Below are 24,531 nucleotides of genomic sequence, written 5' to 3'. Positions count from 1 at the left end.
GGCCAATGGGACAGTAGCTACCTGCAGGTTTAGTGTCAGGCATGCCTTGTAACAACAGAAGCCCAGCTAGAACAGATATGTACACTGAAGTTAGACAAATGTATTATTAGACATCAACACAATTCCAAGCATGAGCTTGGAAGAAAACAATGTTTTTAAAAACCCAGGTGTCCAGGTAAATTTATACACAAATCAGTCTTATTCTTTTGACTTGTGCTTTGCAACATAAACATGGTCTGGGAACATGTCTTTCTGGTTGACTGTCTTTACAATTCTGCAGTGGAACCTGATCTGCTCTTCTGCTTCTCATAAACTACCCGATTGAAGGAACAGTGTCCAATACCAGCAAGACAGTAACAAAACTGTCTCCCCAGCATTCTCAGTTTCAAAATTCCACATTTTTAAAGAATTATTCATCCTCAGTCTACAGCTTAAGCAGACACCATAGTGTTACAGGGGACATAGCTACAAGTATCAGATTCACCAGCAAGGCGCAGAAATAAACTGCAGTTGACCTCTAATTGCCAGCACAGCAAGATTTTGCTGGATCAAAGAAAAAAACTTGAGCAGACTTTGAGAATAACTCATCTGGTCCCCAGGTATTATAAGTGTAATTGGGGATGGGGAGATAGGTTACTTGGGGCAGTGCAGGAGAGGGTATTGAGGCAGGGGACAAAGACAACACTCAAAAACAGATCACACACTTCAATATTTACCTTCAATGCATTGATAACTGTTTCTATGTGTGTTTTCACAGCCTCATGTGAGAATTCAGAGCTGGCAAGCGTGCACATGCTTTCCAGTGCTAGGTAACGCAAATTAGTTTCTCGGTGCTGCAAGAACTGACCTAGCTGGTTACAGGCACGGACTAGTAGATTTGGCTCACTGCACAGAACAGGAGAGAAAGTGAAAGGGTTAAAAGCAACAGGTTTGAGAACACTCAATACAGAATACTATTTTTGCAGTGGAAATTTCTTAAAATGCCTCAAAGTGTCTGCTAGAATGCTTTGCTAGTGAAATGAAAATTCAGACACTGTGAGCAAATAATCTGTGGGATTAGAGCACTGGGGTCAATACAAAACACCAAATAAAGAAGCGGCAAAAAACAAAGCAATAAAAAATATGCTGACAGCAACATAGTTCATTAATATTGTTCAATTCAACTACTGTGGTTGTCTTCCAATCTAGCAAGCAACTTCATATTCTGTTCTCCTCCCCTTCCTCCCCCAGTAAAATTCAATTTACTGTTGAAGACAAAGTCACAGTTTTTCATTCCAAAAAAACCCCCTCTCATAACAGAAGTGTTCTCACAGCTCACCTGTCGTGATGTATAATTAAGCTTATTGCCTCAAACAGGACAGCATTCTTCGCATTTGAGTGTTGTACTTTCTTTGACTTTGGTGGCTCCTGTGCTTTGTTAAGAATAGTTTCCAGGCATTCTGTTAGACGGCCACGTACCGCAGGGTCTTCTGGAGAAGAACAAGCCGTTGGACAACTTCATCTTGCTCAAAACCCTAATCTCAACCTTAGGCCTTTTCCCCTTGCTAAGTCTGAATAAACTCAAGTATTCTGATACATTAGAAACATTTACCCTCCCTCAATATACAGTTGGCAAAAGAATTCTAAGCAACAGTTCTATCTGGGTGAGAACAAAAGCCAGATACAATCTGCACCGTAATATATTTCAAGGCTTTAATACAGTTGATAACATTAAAGAATGTTTAAAATGGAAATTGCCACTAGTTTGGAAAATGTCACTGGTTTGACATTCTGTTAGAATTAAACACAACATAATTCAAAAGGCTATGTAGCTTCAGAGCTATCTGAAACACTCAAGAATAAAAACCTCAGCATCCTTGTCTTAAGACAATGTGCTTGCACTCCAAGTTATGGTATAACGCTGCAGCAGAGTAACTCCCTGGAGTCAGTGTACTGCATAAGAGAGCTGACCACTGCTGTGATTTGTGCATTACCTGGAGGGGGATAGCACTGTAACAGCCTCAGAAGTTTCACAGATAGCCAAGGAGCAGGAACAAAGTAGTATGTGTAGTCCTGAAGATCTGTTGATGCAGAAGTTACAATCTGTAAAATAAACAGACAGTATGTCAACTACTGAAGTGATCCACAATCATTAGAAGGAGTCAAAGAACACTGTAGTTCACCTCTGACAGAGGCCTGCAAAACTGCACTAGCAATGTTTAATTCAGTAGATTAATTAATTAGGTCCAAGTTTTCATACTATGAGTATACCATAGGAAACCCTAGTAATAGAAATTCAGTTTTACAGATACAGCAGTCTAGGAAGTTTCTTCCTGAAAGCACACTTGCTTTTCTTAGCCATGAAGATGACCATCTTGTTACACCAGAATGGTTAACTAGAAGCTTGACTTTCTTTGCATCAGCAATTCAAAGACAGATTCAGCCAACAGAAGGCAGTCTGGTGGCTGCTTGTAGGTGAGCTTGGAATTCAAGTGAAGGATGCTATGACAGACTGAACTAAAGAAAGACCAACTAACACCTTCAATAATATCCATACACCAAAGCAAAAAGGAGATGGCTTTCACAAAAGAGGCTTACATGCATAATAAAACATCATAAGGATTAGACTAGGTTTCACAGGGAGCACCCCTCTCCATAGATTTCTTTTCCCTCTTTAATTGTAGGGTAAGCATGAGTATGGCATTAGCTTTGCTGGGAATAATTCTACCTTATTCTTGCTACTCAATAATAGAACAGCTATGCACTTCCCTCAGCACTCCCTTGCTTTTAAGTATTAGACAGAATCTTCATATTTGAAAAGAAATTAAATTTCTTTGAACTACAAGTAATTTTAGGGTATAAGACTACATAAATCTGGGTCTAAAATACATTTCTGAAGTAGCATCTTCACATCTTCTATACTTTCTAAAAGGAAAAGAAAACAAACCAACAAAAAAACCCCAAAACAGTAACATCAGTTTTCCAGCAAAGAGATGGTAACTTACAGACATGCCCCTCCACTCTTCTCTGCACCTCCTGCCCCTGCTTAACCCCCTACACCCATTTAAAGAATATCAAATGCTTAGGATTATTAACCTAGCAGCAGCTCAAAAGAATAGGGAATAGGAAGGCAACTCATGTTGTTAGAAGCTTAGATAAAGTTCAAGTTACAGTCTGTATTTTTGAGGGGTTTGTGCAGAAGTCTGTAGAATCAGTATTTGATCCAACTACTCTTTGGTGTTTATAGTAACGAAGTGAGGATTAAGCTCAACTGCATCATGAGGATCCTTTCAAACACAAGTCACTGAGAGAGACAGAAAACCACCTTTTTGCTACATAGACTTGGAGCATAGCAGGGGTTACACCAACAAAGTTTGGGCAAGCCAAGACAGCTTTCTGTCCAGGTAAGCAACAAGCGTTAAAAGATGTTAGGTGAGCCAGCTACATGAAGTGACACTGAATCATCTTCACATTTAATGGTACACTAAACTAATCTGCCTCTACAAAGCTGAACAGTAAGCTAACCTGATTTAGAAAGCTGAGTAAACTAATCAACAGTGAAGAATTATCAGGGTTATCATTGGACTCACTCTGCTTAATCTAGACACTGCCAAGGAGACTGAAGTCTTAAACTCTTCTGGGTTCTTCTGTGCCAAAGTGGTGATCAGGCTTGTAGCTGCAGTAACCACACCCTAGAAAAAAACCACACCAACAAAGCAACACAATTAAATTTTGTATCAGTTTAAGGTGCTACCATTAACACTTTTCATTTCAACTGCTTTTTAAGAATCAACAAAACTAAGTTTATCCCCATGACAAAGCCCTGCATTAAGAAGCCTTTTATTTGGCTAGCAGCTACACTAATTCCACACCTGCAGAATCCAACATGATACTGCCATGCTTGCAGAGCATTTTATGCTGTTTTTGTGTTAGCTTTGACTCATATTTGGATACTACATCTAAAATAAGAGAGCTGTATTAAAATAAAGCCTGGATACAAATTGCCTTGTTTTACAAGAGAAGTGCGAGTAGAAGTAAGATGCAGCAGATTCATCCAGGAAAAAATTCTCACAACCCAACATAACAGAGGACTTTTTATAATGCAAACATTTTATATTACTGCAGACTAAAACATTCTTATTACTGTTGAAGTATGGGTCTTATTAGCCTTACTTTCATAAAGTAACTAGACTGGGGAAAAAAACCCAGTGTCTTTTATCTGGAACAATGGGTCTTCTGAACCAATAAGGTAAGAATGACAACAGGAACACCACGGGACAAGAAGTCCAAGCACAGACAAATCAAGTCTTCCATCTGTAGTGCAAGTCTAATCTTAAAAGGTCTAGGAAAATTAGTATTACACCTACACAGTATGACTTGGTATGACAAGAATAATTTATTTATAGCCAGAGCAAAAGAAGAACTTGTGCATACCATTCTTCTATCTCCAAGAAAAAGGCAAACAAAGGTTTATTAAAAATGAATATACACAGCAACTAAAAAAGGACAAAAACTCCCTCCATTTTCTTCCCAAAGCCTGAAGAAAACAGCAACCCACTTGCCTGAAAGGGTCAAGAAGAAATAAATTGTGCATTTAACAGCAGATGTTACGTAATTCTCACAATTCATACACACTAGGCCTGAGAAGCACAATGAAGCTGATTTACCAAGTGCTGGTCATTGAGGAGATGCACCACCCTGGATGTCCAGTCTCCCATGGGAACAAGGTCAGGAGAAGTTCTATATAAACGCAGCAAGCATAAAGCAGCACTTTGCTTCACACTATCCATAGTGTCTCTGCAAGACAAATATGGATTTAAAATACAGTGGTTCAGTCACAGCACTACCTGCTGGACAGCATTATGCCAATCCTCAAACTGACTCAGCATCCCTGCCCAGGTCACATCTTTTCAACAGAAGCTGAAACAGAAGTTCACTAAATTCTTCCTGTGTTCAAGTATTTGTTCTTAATTTAATCCAATAAGTTTAACTGGTCAAGTTTTCAACCATTACAAGTGTCTAGTAGCCTCTACAATTATTTGTTACAACTTCAAGTGATATTTCAAATCTTTTGATCAGAATTGAAAGTTTATCTCATCTAATCACCAGAAAAAACTTCTTCCAGACTGACCCAGGTCAAACAGTTAAGGTACACTGTGTTATGAATGCTACCAAAGCTGGATCTCCTGTATAGAAGATACAAATAGGTCCTGTATATCAGATTCAAATAATTAACTACCCAACAGCTTCAGTACCTATATCTAGCATGCAAGCATGCAAACCACAAATCTATTCACCTCGCCATCTCTGCTGCTGGCACAGGAACAGACTATTTTAAGAGCAGCGTGCTACTATTCTAGTTCAGTGAACTCCCTGTCACAAAGTAGACAATTAAGCATTTTGTGTGCTGCACAAACAAAAGCTATAAAATGTACAGAGCATTACCACTAAAAGTTTTAAGAGGCCAGTTTACAGTGTGCAATCCTGATTAAATGTTCAGAAACCTCCACATCCCCAAAAATTCAGTCCACCTATTCTATTTATCACTTTTCCATAAGATCAAATTCTATCTCAGTTAAAAAACACAAACCAAAACAAACCCACAAACCTATTCCTCCCCTGCTTCCAATTTATAGTCAAGCCAAAAGAGCTACACTGAAGCTGCAAATGTAACTGACAATGCTCATTCTGCACAGGTCAGTTAGACAGGACATGTACACATATGTATTTCATATATATTATCTTAGAAATGCAGAGGGAACGAGACCTCGAAGAACATAAACAGAGCTACAAGTCTAAGTTCAAACAAGTCTGAAGTGAAGGTGCCATGCTCTGTCTGCAATTGGTGACCTTAAGTGAAATTTTTGGAACTTTTTAAGGTTATCTTATTAAAACCCAGGACTCATCCCTGCAGTGTTGTCTCCACTGTGCTACATGGAAAATAGCATCTGGCAAGGGCAGTGCTTGACATTTAGAGTATTAATACAGTTCTCATGCCATATGTCACTTTTTATATTAATTTAAGACATTAAGTTTGCTATAGAACAAGATCCATGCATATTCTAAAATATTTCATATCCATAAGAGTCTAAACACACTGTTTACACTTGGACATTTTAAGTTTCACTAAATACATTAGCCCTAGAATCACAAGTTTGACTTCACATTTACTGTCACAACTACAGTTTCAGACATTTGCCAGGTCTGTTTAGAAACCTCTAGCTAGTTACACAGATTGCTGTTTACATGGCTAGCAGAGGAAGCGAGAAAACCCACAAACCAGTAATGTGTTCCTTATGAAGTCAGCACATTTAAATAAGAGTTTCAGTTTATAAAAAAAATTGTAGTATAAACATCTATTTAGGTTCATTTCTTTCTTTCTTTCATCAAGAGAGGTAACAAAAGTAAAACACACATTTCAGGGGTGTTTATTACTACACATTTATACAGAACAAAAAACAGATCAGAACAAAGCTGTAAAAGCCTATTCAAGATACTGACAGTCTTAATTTCCATGTGTTTCTACACACCTACAAGCAACTCCCATACTCAGTTAAGTCGAAGTACCTGCAGCCACTGGAAACTCTCACTCTACTGTAAGCCCAGGGCTGTATAGCTCTAAGCATGGATTAAGCTGCTGCAATGCAACTGAGTTGCTGAAAAGGTTTATTGGTATTGTACTCAAGAGAAGCATCTCATACTCACCCAGCCACAAGTATTTTTGGAATTTCTCCAGCAAATGCTTCTGCCATCTCCCTGCTCCCCACGTTAGCAATGCAATGCAGAGCAAGCCCCATGAAGGTGGGGTTTCGGCTGGCCAGGTCGTTCTTGATTGCATTGTTTATTAAGCGGATCAGCTCACTGTTAGAGTTCACTAGGACAGAGATGAAGAGATAGCCCTGGGAGTCAGAAAAAGCAAAACGAAAATTTATTTTAGTTGACTTAAATTCTGCTTTCTGTTAATGACACGGGTCATTCTTTGAGACATACAGTTCTCCTCCAATACTATATGGGCAGAAATAGAAATTTAGATACAGCAAAGGCTAGGAAGATTAAGTAAACAAAAATTTAAGTTTAGCGTTACCCTAATTTATCTGTTTTTAAATGTTTCATCAGTCTATTTTAGCTTACACTCAAAATACCATTTTAGATGAATGGGGGCAAATCAAGAATTTGGTTTATTATTCAGACACTAGTATGTTACACACATCTGATAAACACAACCTTACCTAGGAAGACAGAAAGAAATATTCTGAAAATTAAAAGTTTATTTACCTTTAAATGCAAGAGTCAAGGCAGTTTCTTAACAGGAGTAATAATTTTATGCAGAGCACACATTTTAGTTTTTGCAATTCGTTCAAGACTCCATGGGCAGAAAGGTGTTTAGATTTCAGAATCACTGCCAGAGCCAAAATAAGGCTTTAAGCCAGCGCAGGAGGAATGAAGCAAAGTCCTCTACAGACTCTAGAGCTGAGGCAGGATATTAGACAGACTAGCTTATCTTTTATAGAGCCCAAGTTACTCACAATCTGTTTCTCTGTATATCTATTGGAACTGAGTAGGTTTACAGCCTCCATGTGACCAAAGTCAATGTCATGGCCCAGAAGAAAGATGAAAAGCAGTTTGCAGACATATTTTTTCTTACTGTAACCATCCAGAGCCTTGTCACCTGAAAAGTAAGGAAACAAACAACAATTAAGCCTATGTTATGCCTGTACTTGGTTCCACCCCCTCCTCAGTGGAAGTGAGGAACCTCATCCTATCTTACAGTAACAAGACTTACATTTGCACCTAGTAATTAACATTGGTATTTGATTCCATATGTATTGCCCTACAGAAGAGGGACAAATTGAGGGTTCAGCTACTGCAGTACTTGAATTTCACAAATTTAAAATTTATTTCACCTGTTATTCACTCTGCAGTGAACAAAATGATAAATATATCCCTTTACCTCCAACCTAAAGCACTATAAGTCTTTACATAATTTTGTGCTAAACAGATTCAAGTTACCACAAATCATCATCATCAGATGTCAGACAATCGAACAACTTCTGGGTTTTAAAAAAATTATTCCCAGTCCCAGAACACAAGTAGCCGAAAATCTGAAGATTCTTTTGTTAATTACATTTACCATTCATTATCTATATCCTACAGGATGGTCATAAAATAATGGTATCAGCTAGTCCCTGAATCATCCTGCAGTATCCTTAAAGTATGATCTTACTAAGAGGCAGTGCATATATGTTTGCTCAATGGAGATTTTGTTGTTTCTTTTAAGAACAGCTATGCCTTTCATACACATGTTCTCTTCTTAAACCAATTATCAAACCTTTATTGCAGTAACATGTCTCGATGCATGTTCTCAAGTGCACCACTGCAGAGAATTCAGTAGCAACAAAAAACCCCCAGCAAGATGTTTTAGAAAGATAGAGTGACAGATGTATATCCCAAAGACATGAAATGAAATTACCATGAGAACTTGAAAGTGTTTGTAGATTGCAAGTATTTACAGGTGTTTCAGTTTTAGAAGAAGAATGCACCCTAAAGAGGTTTGGCCTTATGTTGCAGAACTGCTGTATTTTAGAAGCTTGTAAAAAGCAAGATGGAGCAGCACAGCTCACAGTTTGCCAGGCAGATCACTGCTTCTCCTGAAGGAAAGAACTGCATAGGAACAGACACTGTCTGCATTACATTCTCTCCCTACCTCAAATCAAGAGATAAAAGAATACCCAGTAAATTAGCAAAGCCTGAATGCTAGATAGTTGAGTCAGGGTAGCAAACTTTTGATAGATGCTGCTGCCTAAAAGGCTATACAAGCTCCTTAGCCACAGCATTCTGGGCCCAGAATAACTAGTCTGTCACATCAATGTGTATTCCTTAGCAATGGGCAAGTTCAGCCAGAACAGCACTGCATACAACAAAGCTTCCATAAGATATCCCTTACTCATCATCTTTGCAAATAAAAGCTCTGTCAAGATTTTTTTTTAAAAACTTCAGATTTATGTAATAGGTAAATATATAATAATCTTAATAGTACAGAAGTTTTTCCTTCTTCCTACTCATCCACTGATACAGAGGGATGCTAAATTTCTCATGCAACATAAATCTACAGTTCCCATAGATTTCATACTACATTCAGTGATTGTTTTTTTTTAACTGGCACACATAGTGTTCCAGTTGCCAACAAAAAGCTTCACCTTAAAGTTATTTTTATGCTGTGCAAAGAGAAGTTGTCTTCAGGTAAGCCAGTACATGTCACATTTTACTTAGATACAGGCAGCAGCACTACTGAAGATACCTATGACAGTGAAATCCTGCTACACTGGATCCTGTCAAGATCCTCTGACTACAGCCAGCTCTGCAGAAAGATGCTCAAAGACATGTTTTCTTCAAGTCACATTCACAGTTTGCTGCCATAAGGCTATTTTCCTGCTGACTCAGCAAACCTATGTAAGGCATTTTGCCTTACTAGACATCTGAATAACTATTGGAAGAAGCAGAGTGAAATATCCAGGGTAGAAGGGGTTTTTTCCTTTTTTGGAAGCAATATGGCCAGAGGAAAGAGCAGATATTCAACTATGTCTGCCTACCTGCTGTGGCCTTCAAACTATGGCTTAAGCAGCAAAGGAATAAAGTATTCTGTATTTATAACATAAATACTTCCTGCTATCCTATTTTCCCAAATGGCACCCAAGAGCACAAGTTCTTCCTATCCCATCATGATAGGGAGATGCAGATCAAAGATTCCTGGCCTCTCCTAAGGAAAGGTAAAAAACCCAAAGAAAACCTCATAGGAAGAGGCAGAGTGACAGTTTTAGTTTTCTAACATTTTTTTCAAATGTTTAAGAAGAGTTTGTAGAAACTCTTAAAATTTGATTTAGTCAGTAATCTACATGAGATGGAAGGAAAAGAAACAATCAGTGAATAAACCAGTAGGCTTTTATATTACCCAGCAACAAAAAACATACCAAATCATGATGAGAGTGGCCAAGTCTACATAACTGAGGACTTACCATGGTATTGGAAGGCATTAATATCCTTAGTTGCTTCTCTGAGATAGGCAACAGAAAGTAACTTTTACATGAACTTTACCAGAAGTGAAAACACCCCAACCAGTCTCCAAGACCAAGTTCCCAGCAGGTCGAGAGGTTGAACTGCAGCTTCCCATTAGTGTACAATGCACCAACAACATACAGAAGTCACAAGTATAAAACTCAATCTCTTAGCTTCTCAAATTACTCTGGTGTTGACTTTGTGAGACCAGAAGAGAAGCAGGCATACAGAAGAGAAGCAGAACAGAATACTGGAACCCAATTGCTTAATGAAGAACATCAACAGATGAAAGTATGAACCACATCAACTTTCACAACCAACTATTTGTCATGGTTTGGAAATTCCTTTTAGGTTTAGGACACAGCTATTTAAAGTATTATATCATTCCAAGACAACAGTATTTTAAGAGCTCAGATTAGGAAGGTCTTTGGATCTTGGGATATTTGAAGAATTTTTGATGGAAGCTATGCCAGGCAATTGAACTCAAAACATAGCACCACTTGACTAAAAAGCAGCTTCCTTCTCCACCATGTGGTATCAAAGAACAATATTGTAAAATCAGTACCTGAAACAACTATTCAGATAACAGAAAAAATAGTACACTGACTGCTTCAAAACCTTCTGTCCCTTGTATACAGCACTGAAGGCAGTGTGACAGTTCTCAATAACATGCAAGCTTATGAACTAAGTCAAATAATTACTAGAGCTGTTCAAAGTGTTATTAATTCCCAGCAATAACAGAATAGTCTCTTTTAAAATTTTATTATTTAATTATCTGAGCAATTTGAAAAAAGAGCAGTGCAGTCAAAGATCTCACAGTAATTGTCTAACTCCAACTGTGTTTTGAAAAAGTCTGTGATTCAGATTTTTATTGAAATTTTAACTATTCCTCTCCCTCCTGTGTATCATTTACATAGAGTTATAAAGGTTCTATTTTAAACATTAATAACCAGTCTCATTGCTTAAGTATGTGCTAAAATAGTACAGCTTCCCCCAACCTCAAGCAAACATCCGAACAAGAGCAGAAGGAAATGTCACATGTTCTGTTATCTTTATTGCAATACACAATCATTTCTTTTAACTCAGCTCATTTTCAAACGCTTTCAGGAACATTTGCAAGTACTGCAAATCAAGTCAGCAGAAACAGGAAGCATTCACAACACATGTCAGCAGGTTTTGAGCACAGTGGGCATTTCAAAGACTACTTGCTTTCCCTGAAAAGTTTATTAGTCATTTTTTTAAGAAAGAAATTATTAACAGCTGATCAACAAATAGTACTATTAAGAAATAATTACTACTTCCACATTTCTGTGCATCACCTCCCTAGCACCGTCACACAACTTTTGGTTTTCATGGCTCATACAGATCTTTCACACGGGCCTCCAAAAAGGAGGAAAAAAGGCACAAAAGTCTTATGAGTATTATTTGGACCACAAATTAAAAACCAGCATCTGCTCTTGAATCTAACTCAGTATAGTTAAAAACCAGTCTGGGGCACAGTTACTAAATCTGCTATCAGCCAGAGGGGTCAAGAAAGCAGTTGGGATGTTTGCTGGGGGAGTAGAAGATAAGGAAGCCTGACAAGTCAAATCTCACTAGCTTTCAGATGGCTGATTGCTACCTTAAAAACGTAGCTTTTAAAACCACAGCAATGACCTGTGCAAAACTGAATGGACAACACTGTTTCTTTGCATTGGTGTGCTTCCTTCCTAGGCTGACGCTGACTTCTGGTCAGGCAGCTGGCAGCAATCCAAGGATATACTGTATCAGAAGGCCACCCCTAGCTCAGAGGCCAAGTGAATTTACTTTGTATGAACGTAGCTACACTTTGAGACAAGATCTGTACTTCCGTAAGAGTGACAGTCCAAGCCTTCTACATCAAACACTGAGTATTTGTGGCAGACAACCCATACAAATTAATAAACTACTACCTAATTACCATACTATTACTGCCACCAGAACAGAGTAGTACTAGAGCAGCCTTACAACTCAGGTCATATTTGAAGCCTGATTTTACTTTCAACAATTCAGTTTGTCAGTGAAGACACTATTATTTTACTGTCTGATTGTCTTAATACATCTCTTAGATGATCAGAAGACTGCGATTAACCAGACCCATCTTAAATACAAAGACTACGCTTTCACAGCCTGTCAGGAAAGCAATTCACTGTTACACAGCTTCTGTTTAAAACAGGTACTTAGAGGCTTAACTTCCTCCAAAGAGTTACCACATATTTTGGGACAACAGAGAAGACTTGCTTGAATATGGAAAAACAAGTCAGCTGAAGTAACAAAAAACCCCAACCAAAACAACCAAAAACCAGAGATTAACAACTGACATTGGAGCACTTTTGCACGAGCCAAAATGAAGATACACTAGCATGTCTGAAATCTAGCAGCCACACTTGTAACACAAACAGCAACCAGAACAAAATTAAATTCTAATGCCAGATAAGGAAAAAAGTCTGAATCAAGCAGACAATAAAGTTCCTTCGCCTGCAGAAACAGCTTATAGATTTGTGGGTTGTTTCATAAATACACAAAGTCTAGTCTGAGAGATCAAAGTGATACAATTTAACAAACTGGTTATTTTTTCACTCACAAAGTAACTACTACTCTGACAGTCAGAATTCCAGTTTGGCTCAAACATGGGAGCAAAACCAGCTTACAGTCTGAATACGTAAAACAAAAGGAATAGCATTTCCCCGTTTCACATTTAACTTCTACAACTTCTGCTTTATCACACTGGTGTCGTTTCTCTCTCTTACATTCTTATCTCAGTTAATGCAGAAGCATTTAAAGCAACTGTCAAGGACACACTGACCTCAGCAATGGAGCTTCCTCACGCATCAACAAGAGACAAAGTCACCTTGAGTACAGAGATTCTAAATTCCTGCTGAGCTTGGCACACAGAAGCTAGATTAGAATCCAAAGCCATGGTATATGTTCCATCAGTTCAGGAAAAGTATTGCTTTTCCAGAGATGCATAGCCTTATCCCAGCCTGTTAAATACAAGGGTATTTTAAATAACAGGTTACCCAAATATAAGGCAGGTAACAGGCTTGGCAGCTACTTGCACAATAGAACAAAAGTAGAAATACTCAGCCTTTTCCATAATAGTATAAGAATATCTTGCAAGTTACATGGGATATGGGTCCAGATACTACAACAGAGTGTGCTGAAGCATGCAGAGATCGAGAGATATACCAGTCTTATGCTGTCAAGAAAGAAACTTATCTATGTCAGGAGGCCTTGCTTCTTACTTGGACCCTTCCCTGGTTACAGCAATGTAGTCAGTCCAACAGCTGCATCTTTGGCCAGGCAGGGCCAGTAACCCAGGACACCAGCAATCACCATAACTGTTTGACAGGGGACTCCATCCTAAGTTCACAATCACACATTTCTCTTAATCCAAAATGTTAAAAAACATTTTTTAAAGTCAGAGTTACATTAAAAGAAACTGGGTTAAACCAATAATAAAATGCATATGAAGATCTCTTTATTTTTATATAGCCCTTCTGCAAGGAACAACCACAGGTTCACGTGGGACTTCTGCAGCAAAGAGATACAAAGCTATCAGCTTCTCACACTTTTAAGGCAGTTACACAACAAGCTGTCTAAACTCAGCTTCTTCCAAATTGTGACATTTATGTTTTTGGTTTTGTTCAGGCTACATCGAGTTACTGCCTTAAGTAAGATTTTCCACCCAAAATCCATAGAGAATTAGTAATAAAGTAACCATAATGAAGATCAGCTATGTGAAGGTTTAGTCATCTTTCACTCAAGCTACTAAATGAGCTTACACTGATACTTTTTCAAAACTATTTAAATAATTCTTAAAGGATGCTACACCAGGTATGCAGGTTAAACTTATCACACTACTTTGCTGAAAGCACCTCCATTCTCTGATCATTGCTTGATCAGAGGTTCTGCACAGCCAGAGACTCCTATGATCATTTCTCCCTTGCCTCATGAGTAAGCAGAGAAGAATTCACTGCTCATGTACTTTTAACTATTTTTGTACTTAAGTCACAAAATACCTTGCAAAACTTGCTATTCTGACAGAATTCATTTCACTTATAGTTTCATCCTGCCAAGCTTTCTTAAAGCTAGAAATACAGTGGCTCATACTGCTGCATTTATAAAGACATTCACAGAAAAAAACCAGTGGAGACAAGCTCTACCATGGGTAAGGCAGCCATTCACCAGAGGTGACATTAGCAGCCTTCTGAATATACATTCACAGACTCTTCACAGGGCAAGACTCAGCATAACTGGCCTTGACAAAACACTCAACTGTGTGTCAGTGTTCATTCTGTAATCCCCATGCAGGATTTACTGCACTTTACCAGTAAGTGCACTTGGAAGGCATAAATATATTTAGCATTAACTTTAAAGGCTGCATTGACTGCTGTGGTACCCAAACAATTCACAGTTTCATTTTTTTCCCCACTTGTACGTTCACAAAAGTTAGAGGGTGCAGATGGACCCAAAGGCAGTTTCACTTGTGTTACTCAAAATGTGTAAATCATCATTTTTTCTAGAATACTTGGCTTTCACATGGATTAAAGGTTTCAACATAGCTTCCCTATTTCCTTGAAGAGTAAAGCTTTTCACATCAGGTGAAAACATGAGAAGTTGGGCAGCAAGTGAGATCCAACTGTTGCTACCTAAAATGGATTATTTAATAGATTTGATCACAGTCAAACACTAAAAACTGGACTACCCTGCAAGTCAGTAATTAGACAGCCTTAACCACGACAAATTTGTCTGCAATTCCGTTGCATTCCTTTACACCAGCAGATTTAACTCTAGCAGTGAAGAGAGCAGGCCTGACAGATGTTCATGCTTTAAGCACACTTGAACATACAATAGGCAGCAAAAGGAGTTTCAGTAGCTTTCTTTTTTTATGCTTTTTGAAATTTTCAGACCTTCACTGCTAACTGAAGACTTATCCTGATGAAAACTTCCAGTTTCATTAGTGAAAATTTGATTAGGTTTTACAAACAAACTAAAGTTTGCCTATTAATCAAATCAAGATAGAAAAAGTAGTATAGCCTAAAGTTAAGTTGCTGAAAGAACCAGATTTCTGTGTTAGTGTGACTGCAGCAAGGCTTCCAGCTAGGCATTCACCTCTAGGTGTTCTTGATGATGCAAGGGCATAGGTGGACTAACTGCTAATATATCTTCATAGAAAAACCTGTCCTGTTTGAACAGCTAAGTAAAGAATTTAGGTGTTGAAATGAATTTCAGCAACAGCTCATAACCAATAATCTTGCTATCTGACAGCAAGTAGTTTTAAAAACAAAGACCAAGAGAAAACAAGCAGTCTTTGTGCAGTATCTTCCAGATTAATCAACTTAATGAAATTGGTTGAAAGATAAAGTAACATGAAACTTTGATTAAATTCTTATGATACAGAAATTCCTAAACAATTTTTAATTAAACTCAGCCTCTTTATCTGAAAAATATCTTTAAATCATATCTTTAATTTGTCTAATGTAGATTTTGCCTGGAGATTAAACTGTTTTATTTAAAAGTTACACCTTTATGCTTAAATTTACTAGGCAATAAGAGGATCCACTTTGATCATACAGCTAGAATTAAAAAAAAAAACAGCTGTTACTCTTCTATGCAGGTTCCTAGTAGACCCTTGAACTACATCCTAACTGCTCAGTGTGCATGCATACTTTGCACATGAAGGCAGTATCTACTGGTCACTGGAAAACAGACACAAGTGGTCACTGTGACTGGAAAATGGACAAAAAAGTTTTAGACTTGGAATGGATAATGAAGAGTAAGTCTGTACAACAGACAATGCAAAGCCTGCTACTTCTGGCAAAACATCAGTGTTATATGAAAGTTTTGCAATGAAAAGAAATTAAAAAACAATGTGACATCAGAAAGAGGTAGCTAAATGAAAGCTCCTTTTCTTATTTAATCTAGAAAAATAGCTGTTGCAATTTCATTAGTTACCCTATGACTGAAGTCACCAATCTGCATAAAGTATGCTGAAATTTCTAAGATAAAAATGTTAGCACAGAAGCATGTTATGGCTTCTAATTCAGAAGAATTTCTTAACCTTTCTTGAATGCCTTGCACTGTGGTTAACTTTCCCCTTCTAAGCTGTTGTTGACACTTGTGTTTTTACAGGTCCTCACATGCCTTTAAGTGACATACCACTTAAAAGGTAGCAACAGATCACATGGAGCTCAGGAAAGTTATTTGTTAATGCACTGAGTATTCCAAAGAGATATGCTAGTCTAAGTCAGCATAGTTACCTAAGGTAAATGAGTTCAATACAAATACAGCAAACTCTAAAGCCACATATATGACCTCCATGCTGCCCTGCCTTATCTAACTGCACACATAGCCTCGTATCTATTTAACCAGAACTTGCCACAGCCACTACTGCTGGAACTCCACTTAAAAGCATCCCAACTACCCCTCAGAATCTTTAAAATTTGAAACCACATAAACAACTTGAATAAAGCTAAGAGATGAGTTTTCCCTTGTACCGTTTAAAAATGAATTGCTGCCTTTTGGAATTAGTTACTGCATATCCTTTCTTCCATATGAATAATTTGTACTGCTGTTGCTTGTTGTCAAGATGTATAGCTTCATCAACTACACATTTTAATCTTAATTCTGCTAGAAGACAGCCTAACCCACTGCTTCCATAAAGGGATCGGGGCAGAAGACAGAGGAAGGAAGAGAAGCTTAAACAGATTCTGTTTTACTGGAAATAATCACATCCACCCACATATCTTAAATTATTCACATCCCCACAGTCTTCTGGAAGCCAACAGACTGAGTAGTCACACGGCTGGGAGGCAAAGTATTAGAAATAGTTTGTGAACATTAGCCCAATTCTTTGATATAGGAAGGAGCTTCCTTTTGTTATGGCCAAGAATCACAGGTCTGTCAGAATGTTCTGTAGTTAAGAGAATATTTTCTACAGTTATTCTAACACACTGCTCTAGCATTTTGCTTGAGTCAGCAGTTGACAAAAGAAGACCAAACATGTAAAACCAAAACCTCCTAAAAGAATGTCATATAGAAATATGTATAGTTTAGTATGATCAAGTCACTTACCTTTAAATTTTGACCGAATGTTTGCTAGTTCCTTATTTATCCTCTTTATCTCTGCTTCTTTACTTTTGCCTGAAATGAAAAGAACACATATCAGGACACAGTGCTTTGGACAGCCCTCTGCCACCCTATGCTTCTTTTCACCCAGCCATGCTGTGTGAACATACAAACATCATATTACTCTCTCTTTCCAGTACTGGAACTAAAGGCAAACAAAGGTAACTTAAGCATTACTTTATATGGGAATTTGAGAAGCTCTAAGAATCTCCCTGTTTCAAGAAGCTTTGCAGACTTCAGACAGTATCACTTGCATATAACCTGAGACGCCTCTGCTACAGACTTCCACAAACACTTCAGTTTTTCTATTCCAGAAACTACCAAGAAAAAAACAAATTTTACATTCAATGTAATTACTAAGCTGACAGAGCTCTGAAGGAAATAAGTCTTCTAAGCAGAATCTTATAAACAAGCAGCTTGTGTTATTCCTCACCTTCAGGACAAGCCAATTTACTGTTTCTCTATTGAATGGTCATTCAGTTCAACAGCTTTAAAAACATTCTTAATAGACTGAAGAGGAAAAGCAGTAAACTCACAAATAGCCCACACTCAAAAGACACCTCACACAGCCAGGATACATACATAAGCTCAGACTTTCTATATACCTCATAAAAGTAATTTGAAAATCAGAATTATTTAAAATCCACTTTACAAGCTTACACTTCTCAGGACCATTAGTATTTCACATCAACTTTTGATTCCAAGAATAGGTATTGGGATTTCTAGTGCCAATTCAAGTTAGATATTCAGAGAAATAGTTGCAACTTAAATTTTGATAAATCAAACTTATTCAAGTAATATTTGCACTGCCAAAACCAAAGCAGCTTATTACTCTTTAGCATTTAAGTTTTTAGTGACTGAGATTCTACAGAGGTCTGGGTCCATTATATCCTACATGAGTGAGCATGGAAGGGTAAAACAGCCAACTCAGGCATTATACTCAGTTGCGTGACATCTGAAGGAAGCAAATGAAGTGCACTTCAGCACTTCAGAAGTGTAGAACTGGCCATTTAGTTCTGGTGTAAATTCAGACCTGTACCTACTCAAACTTTCAAGAAGTCTAAAACTTTGTCCATTTTCCAAAAGTTTCAAGGAGTTTCAGGTGTTCCAAAAACATTAACTAGCTGCAGAAAATGACAGCTTCCTTCCCTCTTCATCATACATATTTGGCTACAGGTTATGAATAAACACTTCCTAGCCCTAAGGTCCAACATTATGAGCAGTGGGGATCACATGCCCTGTGTTCACACCACACTTTCCCCCCACACCACTCCAATCACAATTACAGATCACAATTACAGCCACATCAGGGCAAGCAGGTTGTGTGACAAGGCTTGAAGAGCGGATCATGACCAGCATCTGAAGAAGCACCTTCAATCTCATCCCTTTCTTCCACAGAAACAACTCAAATGTCCAAACTCCTGTGTCACTCTGTGACTGTTAATCTTCCCTTTAGGATTCCAAAGATGATCTGACAGCAGGTCTGATGAAAGGTGATTAAGTAACTCAAGGAAACAAGTGCCTTAGGATAGGTTAACAGCAAAATATTTACAGTATAAGGGAATCCCTTGCCAAGTACAAACAAATCCAGATTTTGTAATTTATTGATTTAGATTAAAAAAAAATCAGCACTTCTGAAACCAACTCTGGCATAAGATGGAGAGAGCTGGTTTATATTAATATGCCTGTAATAATGGCCACAGGAATACAGACATGTTAGGCCCAAAATAGAAGCAACTATTACAGTTTGCCTAGTCATTTTAACAAAATAGCTACAGACCCTACATATTTGCTTAGAATTGAATTTTTCCATTCTACAACAGTGTTTTATAAGGGGCACTGCTCAAAAGACCGAAGTGCAAGGTTTAAAACAGCAACACTATTGTATAAATGAGCAGCAGCTCATACAATCTAAGACCTGAAGTGTCTTCTATTATAGATTTTAGATTTGTCTTAACTGGATTAGATTATTTGTACTGTGCACACAGCAGATACTTAAGTGTTTGCTTCTAAGGCACTTGCCAGCACTAGGAGTTCATTACCAGACTGAAGCAAGTCCTTTGCTCCGGGGTCCACACTCTGAGAACAGGGAGCCACATTAACATACCAAAAGGGTGCAACTGTTTATGTAAATAAACAATCCTCCAGTTTTGTAACCTATTTCTTAAGACTTGAAAACACTTCCTTTATTTTCAGTCATTCGTCTGCTCCTGCTGAAAATTTTAATTTCGAAAGCTAATAATTTATTTTCTCTTCTACCAAGGGAAGAGCTCATTAAGACATTACCACTGAGTCTAGAGATTTTGTACTTCATTTAGATTAACAGGGCAGATAATATAGACCTCAGTCTCAGATATTGCTAACCTGAGTAGGATTGGAAGCTAGGTCCTTGCTCTATATCTTTAGCTTATGTTTATAACAAAAGTGAATTGCAATATTTACTTTGAATTATTAGCAATTGTTTCTCTAACCTCGACAAGTGTGGCAATGATCACAGATGTTAAAAATGGAGGAAAGTGGAACAAAAATATAGATCAACCAGCTTTTCTTATCCCAAGATGAAATCAAGGCCGTCTTTTTTTTTTTAATCACCAAAACCTCTCAGCAAACCTTTCAAGCAGCATTATCTACCTGCTATGTTCACAGATTACCAGTTACTGCTGGAACCTGGGTTCTTTTTGTCCTAAGCAGCAACAGAGCATTAAGCAAAGCCTGACTAAAATACTTCAGGAATTTATGAAGTCAGCACCTTTGGTAGAAATAGTCTGCAGCCTCAGCAACACAAACATGAAAATCCCACCCCCATGCTGTAGCAGTGAGATGACAGGAACATCCACATTAAACAGCAAATTCACATCTGAAGGTTTATTCTCCAAATTTAAATACTTGCTTAGCATATGAACAAAAGCCTGTTTCAAATAATTCCTTCAGGCTGTTCTATTTTGAAGGCAGTGTATGATCTCATTCAGACCTTGACCAAGCATAAATAGCATAGCAACTAGCTGGTGATAAAAGTTTAACTCCATATATTGGAAATCACAATGAACAATTAAGTTGTCACCTTATTATTGATTACAATCTATACATGCCTGAAAGTGAAGTTTTAGAGAACAGCACCAGCACACCAAGCATTAAATGTCACTGAGGACAATCACATAACAATGTTTAGGATAACTTATGAGTTAAAACCAGGCTGAAGTATTTAAAACCAAATATCCTTAACTCCAGCGGTTATATTGAAGGGTAACCTAACTTGATTGACTGCTTACATTAGAGGATGACAAAGCAACCCAAAATCTCACAGTAGCAGGTAGCTTCAGTTGTACAGGAAAAAAGAAAATAAGAGTATCATAAACCAAGGACCAATTTTTAGCTAGATCTTCTGCCCAACTGCTTGGGGGAGGGAGGGCACAGTTAAAGGAAATATGTTTAATTAATTGAGAAGTTTTCATCACATTACTCAGCTATGGTAACACTCACTGAATAATTTCTACATGCATATTTCATTTTTATCATCACTAGAAACACTTAAGTAGCCTTAAGGACAGTGAAAAAGGAAGATGGGCTACTAGAGATGACAGTTGAAGGAGTGCTGTGCTGCAGGACCAGAGATTTACATTTCAGAGCTTGCAAAGGCAATTGCTCCACCACGCTTCCAGGCTGTTACACAGCTCCCACTTTCATGAAATTCTCAGAGCTGTACACCAACAAAATGTTCTGTAGTCACGCCATTTAACTTGGAGAGGCTTTAATAAAGGTCATGTCGTGTATACAGACTGAAGGGTAGGACGGAATTTAAGCCAGAGCGCAAGAAGATTATGTTCCACATGAGTTCAGGCCACTTCCTTCTAACTTTCACTTATTCAGACTTCTACCAGCTTAACAAGACTATGATTAAATATCCATAACAAGTTATTAAAAGCAGTGAATGAAAGCCAATAATTTTTGGCTTGCTGCTTTGCCGAAAAGACACACACTGTTTATAGCCTTATAGCCCTAGTACAGGAGTGCTGTGAGTCTTTCCCAAGATGAGCACCCAAGCACAGATACCCAGGCAAAACATTGTCCAAGGTGCTTAGGAGTGATTACTTCATACTTGGCAGTTTGTCAGGCTTCAGACTCCACCATGCTGCCTATTGCGTTCACCAGGCAAGGTAAATTTAGTCTGCAGAGCACTATTATCTTTAATTACCATCTTGTTTAACAAAGACAGAGTAGGGAACATCAAAAGTCATGCAGCTCATCAGAGAACCAATTACTATTCTTGCATGTCCTAGTAATCCAGACTACAGTCAGCATTTCAGTACTGCATAAATAACAGCTCCATCCCTCAGTTCGGAGCTTTTGCATTACAATCTAAAGAAGGAGAAAATAAGTTACAGAAAAGTGGTTTGTTGAGTCCATGCCTTTGAAAAGAACATCTGACATACCCTAACTTGGCAGTAGGGCTGCAAGATTAAGTAAGTGCTTCAAGGTGAAAATTAGCAGGCTGCTTGTGGCTCACTTAGTAACCTGCTCCATCAGGATTAGCTTGTTGCTACACTAACTGCAGACTGCCTAAGCCATGCTTCAGGTACAGAGCACATCTGTGCTGCCCAGAACTGCTACAAGTTCTTAAATTTCACACAAACCACTTAGAGTCTGATATATTTCTGACGAAGTCTACACATTTAGTTCCCAAAGGAACAGAGAAGCACTTTTTCTTTCAGCACCTATACAAATACCAAGCAGAGTAGATTTCTGCAGGCAAGGTTTTGAGACATGGGCACACTGACCACAGTTGAAGCAACAGAAAAAATCACTTCACAAAAGTTTAACGTTCCCAGTACTCATCTGGCTCCAATCTGCTTAGAACCAGCCACCAGTGTAATTGAGCCCACCCAATAATTCATTTGTTTTGAATGTATGTACAGGTCAGAACTGCTACACCATGTTACCTCTTAGCCTTACCTGCCCTGTGGCCATCTGACAATCCATGATTATAGATGTGTCATTATTAGCATGAACAACTATAAAGCATGTTGAGTACGAGGCTCTATTAGCACAAGAAAAAGCCTGTCACAATTCTGTCACACTTTCTGAAGGACAGTAGTAGTGTCAGTGACTATCTGCAGCACTACCACTAATATAACATGACTGTTCATATTCAATTATTAAACAGGGCTTGCAGAGAGGACAAGTCTACTGTTCTGTTTAGGAGAGAGCAATACAAATACTGCCATGGTTAAGAGCAGGAAATTCTCTAAACTTGTTAGTGGCTAAGAACATCTCCTTGGCAAGAACACAGTTCTTACACAAAAGATAAATTCCCAATTTCAAAGATGTTGTTAGACACCTTCCTTGAGAGCTGCAAGTCATTATTTTCCAAACATAAGAATTTTTCTTTTGTTATGTTTTCATTAGCCTCTACACTAAGTATCCAAGCTGATTGGCCAGTTCTATGGGAGAGACAGCACCAACAAACTGCTACTAGCTTCTCTTCAGCAAAATGCTGATACAGTATCAGAACCAGTTTGATTCAAGGCTATACTTCTTAAGAGACAACTACAGGCTGTTCCTAAAGTGCTGCTCTCCTCCTGGCATACACATTCCTGCTACTACCTTGTATTGCTGCAAGTCAGCTGGGGAGCCAAACATCAGAAGGCAAGAGTGGTTTATCCAAAGGGTAAGTCATATCAGCTTTGCTAGAAGTGGTAATGCTGGCAGAAGACATGACCAGGTATAAAGCAAGTTCACCACATTCACCATCCAAACACACTTTAGTTGACATAAAGCAACCAGATTATCCACTTGCTTTTCCTACTGCTAAAACAGCCTGCAAGCATGATGCTGACTACACTGCATTCTTGAACCCTGCTGTCAGAGAACAGAGAAAGAAACTGGAAGAAAGAGGCAAAATCAAAACAAACACTAGAGTCTCTACAGTAAAAATAGCAGAAATACTTATATAGGAAACTATTCATGTATAAGTAATCAGTGCCTCCATTCTTGCCTTTGTGAAAGAGCTTTCAAAGTACTTTTATCTCATATCAATAAATTAAACCACTACTTTTACCTGCCAGTGGGACAGATACTCATGTTGTAGCTCTAGAGTACAGATTAGCCGTTTGCTATGCAGATTATGATCTTCATGAAGTAAAAACACCAAATCCATTGTCCGGCTCTCCCAGTCTCTCAGCTGGCTCTTTAGCACAGCAGGGAAGAGGGCCAAAAGGAAGGCAGGCAGGTTGCATAGCAATACATTAGAGTGGTGTGTTTGCTGTATGCCTGCCCTCACACTAGGAGCATCTGTCTGCACAAATTCCTTCATTTGGTGAAATTATCTGCAGTACTACAAGAGAGATGCAAGGTCCAGCTCCACCTGAGTATGCTGGTGCTACTGTTTACAAACTCACTGCACAACTAACCCAAAGGGACTACTATAAAATATTGTACCTTGACAAAATGTTACTATGGCTTCACTTTTCTTCCCAAATTGACCTGTTCAAGGCTGCAGAACAAGAAGTTTTTTGCTTAATGACATATTAACATCCTGTTAATATGAATGAAAACATGAGTGCTGTCCTTTCATAAGATCTGTTTGATCAGAAGAAAGAAGTGCCTGTCTGCCATGTTGAAGATCATGAATGGCACAAAGGCAGTTGAAGATAGTCATGTCTTCAGACATCCTGCTGTGATTAGGTATCCAAAGACAGAGATCAGTGATCTACTGATCATATTTAGGAACTCTGTAAAGTGCATTTTCTAACATTCTGCACAGTGCATTTTCTAATATTCTACTATCCACAGAACTGATTTCTTTGTCCAGTATGCTGCTGGAGATTTACCCCTGTAACAACACTTCTCATGAAACAGCAGGGAGTCACAGGCTTTACTGTAATCCACTAATCCATTAACTCCTTGTCCTCATAAGAGAAGAAAAATAAGAGCACGAAAGTAGTTTCCAAATACAGATGTATTAAATTGCAGTGATTTAATATAAGTTAAATTATTTTAGGGAAAAAAACAGCCATGGTGAGCATCTAACGAGGCACAAGTAAAGAAAAACGTTACCAGAGTTTGAGGAGTAAATAGGTAATAGGGTCTAAATTAAGACCAGATCTTTCCCCAAAAGAATTGAAAGCTTACTAGAAGTTCATATCTGAATGACTTTATGACACACAGAACATCTATTTAGCAGTTTAGTTGACAAAAGGACATTGACTATCAGTAAAAGCTTTGAGCCAAGAAGATGTGCAAACAGTAGGTGCAGGGTTAGGCTTCTATATAAAGCAGCTCTTCCTCCTTCCTTGACTGAGCAGCACCTAAGGAGTCATTTCCTTGATCAGTCTTTTCACACTGCACAGCCAC

The 24,531-nt window shown here is 38.2% G+C and overlaps 1 protein-coding gene across 5 annotated transcripts in view; it reads right to left on the bottom strand.

Moving 5' to 3' along the window:
- The window catches only part of AP2A2 (adaptor related protein complex 2 subunit alpha 2), a 48,719-nt gene that overhangs the window by 18,334 nt on the left and 5,854 nt on the right, over nucleotides 1-24,531 (bottom strand). For 3 of the 5 annotated variants that reach the window (XM_018082029.2, XM_018082030.2, XM_018082032.1), the window contains exons 2-9: nucleotides 17,128-17,196; nucleotides 7,506-7,648; nucleotides 6,685-6,878; nucleotides 4,647-4,776; nucleotides 3,570-3,671; nucleotides 1,974-2,082; nucleotides 1,319-1,469; nucleotides 717-885 (exon numbers count right to left, since the gene is read on the bottom strand). In XM_018082029.2, coding sequence (XP_017937518.1) covers nucleotides 717-885; nucleotides 1,319-1,469; nucleotides 1,974-2,082; nucleotides 3,570-3,671; nucleotides 4,647-4,776; nucleotides 6,685-6,878; nucleotides 7,506-7,648; nucleotides 17,128-17,196 — 1,067 coding nt within the window. The remainder of the gene's footprint in view (nucleotides 1-716; nucleotides 886-1,318; nucleotides 1,470-1,973; nucleotides 2,083-3,569; nucleotides 3,672-4,646; nucleotides 4,777-6,684; nucleotides 6,879-7,505; nucleotides 7,649-17,127; nucleotides 17,197-24,531) is intronic. The other 2 variants (XM_029963327.1, XM_018082031.2) reach the window with 1 other exon arrangement.

This window comes from Manacus vitellinus, unplaced genomic scaffold, assembly GCF_001715985.3.
Source record: "Manacus vitellinus isolate BGI_N305 unplaced genomic scaffold, ASM171598v3 scaffold_59_pilon, whole genome shotgun sequence".
Taxonomy (NCBI): domain Eukaryota; kingdom Metazoa; phylum Chordata; class Aves; order Passeriformes; family Pipridae; genus Manacus; species Manacus vitellinus.
This window is presented reverse-complemented; position numbering and strand designations above follow the sequence as displayed.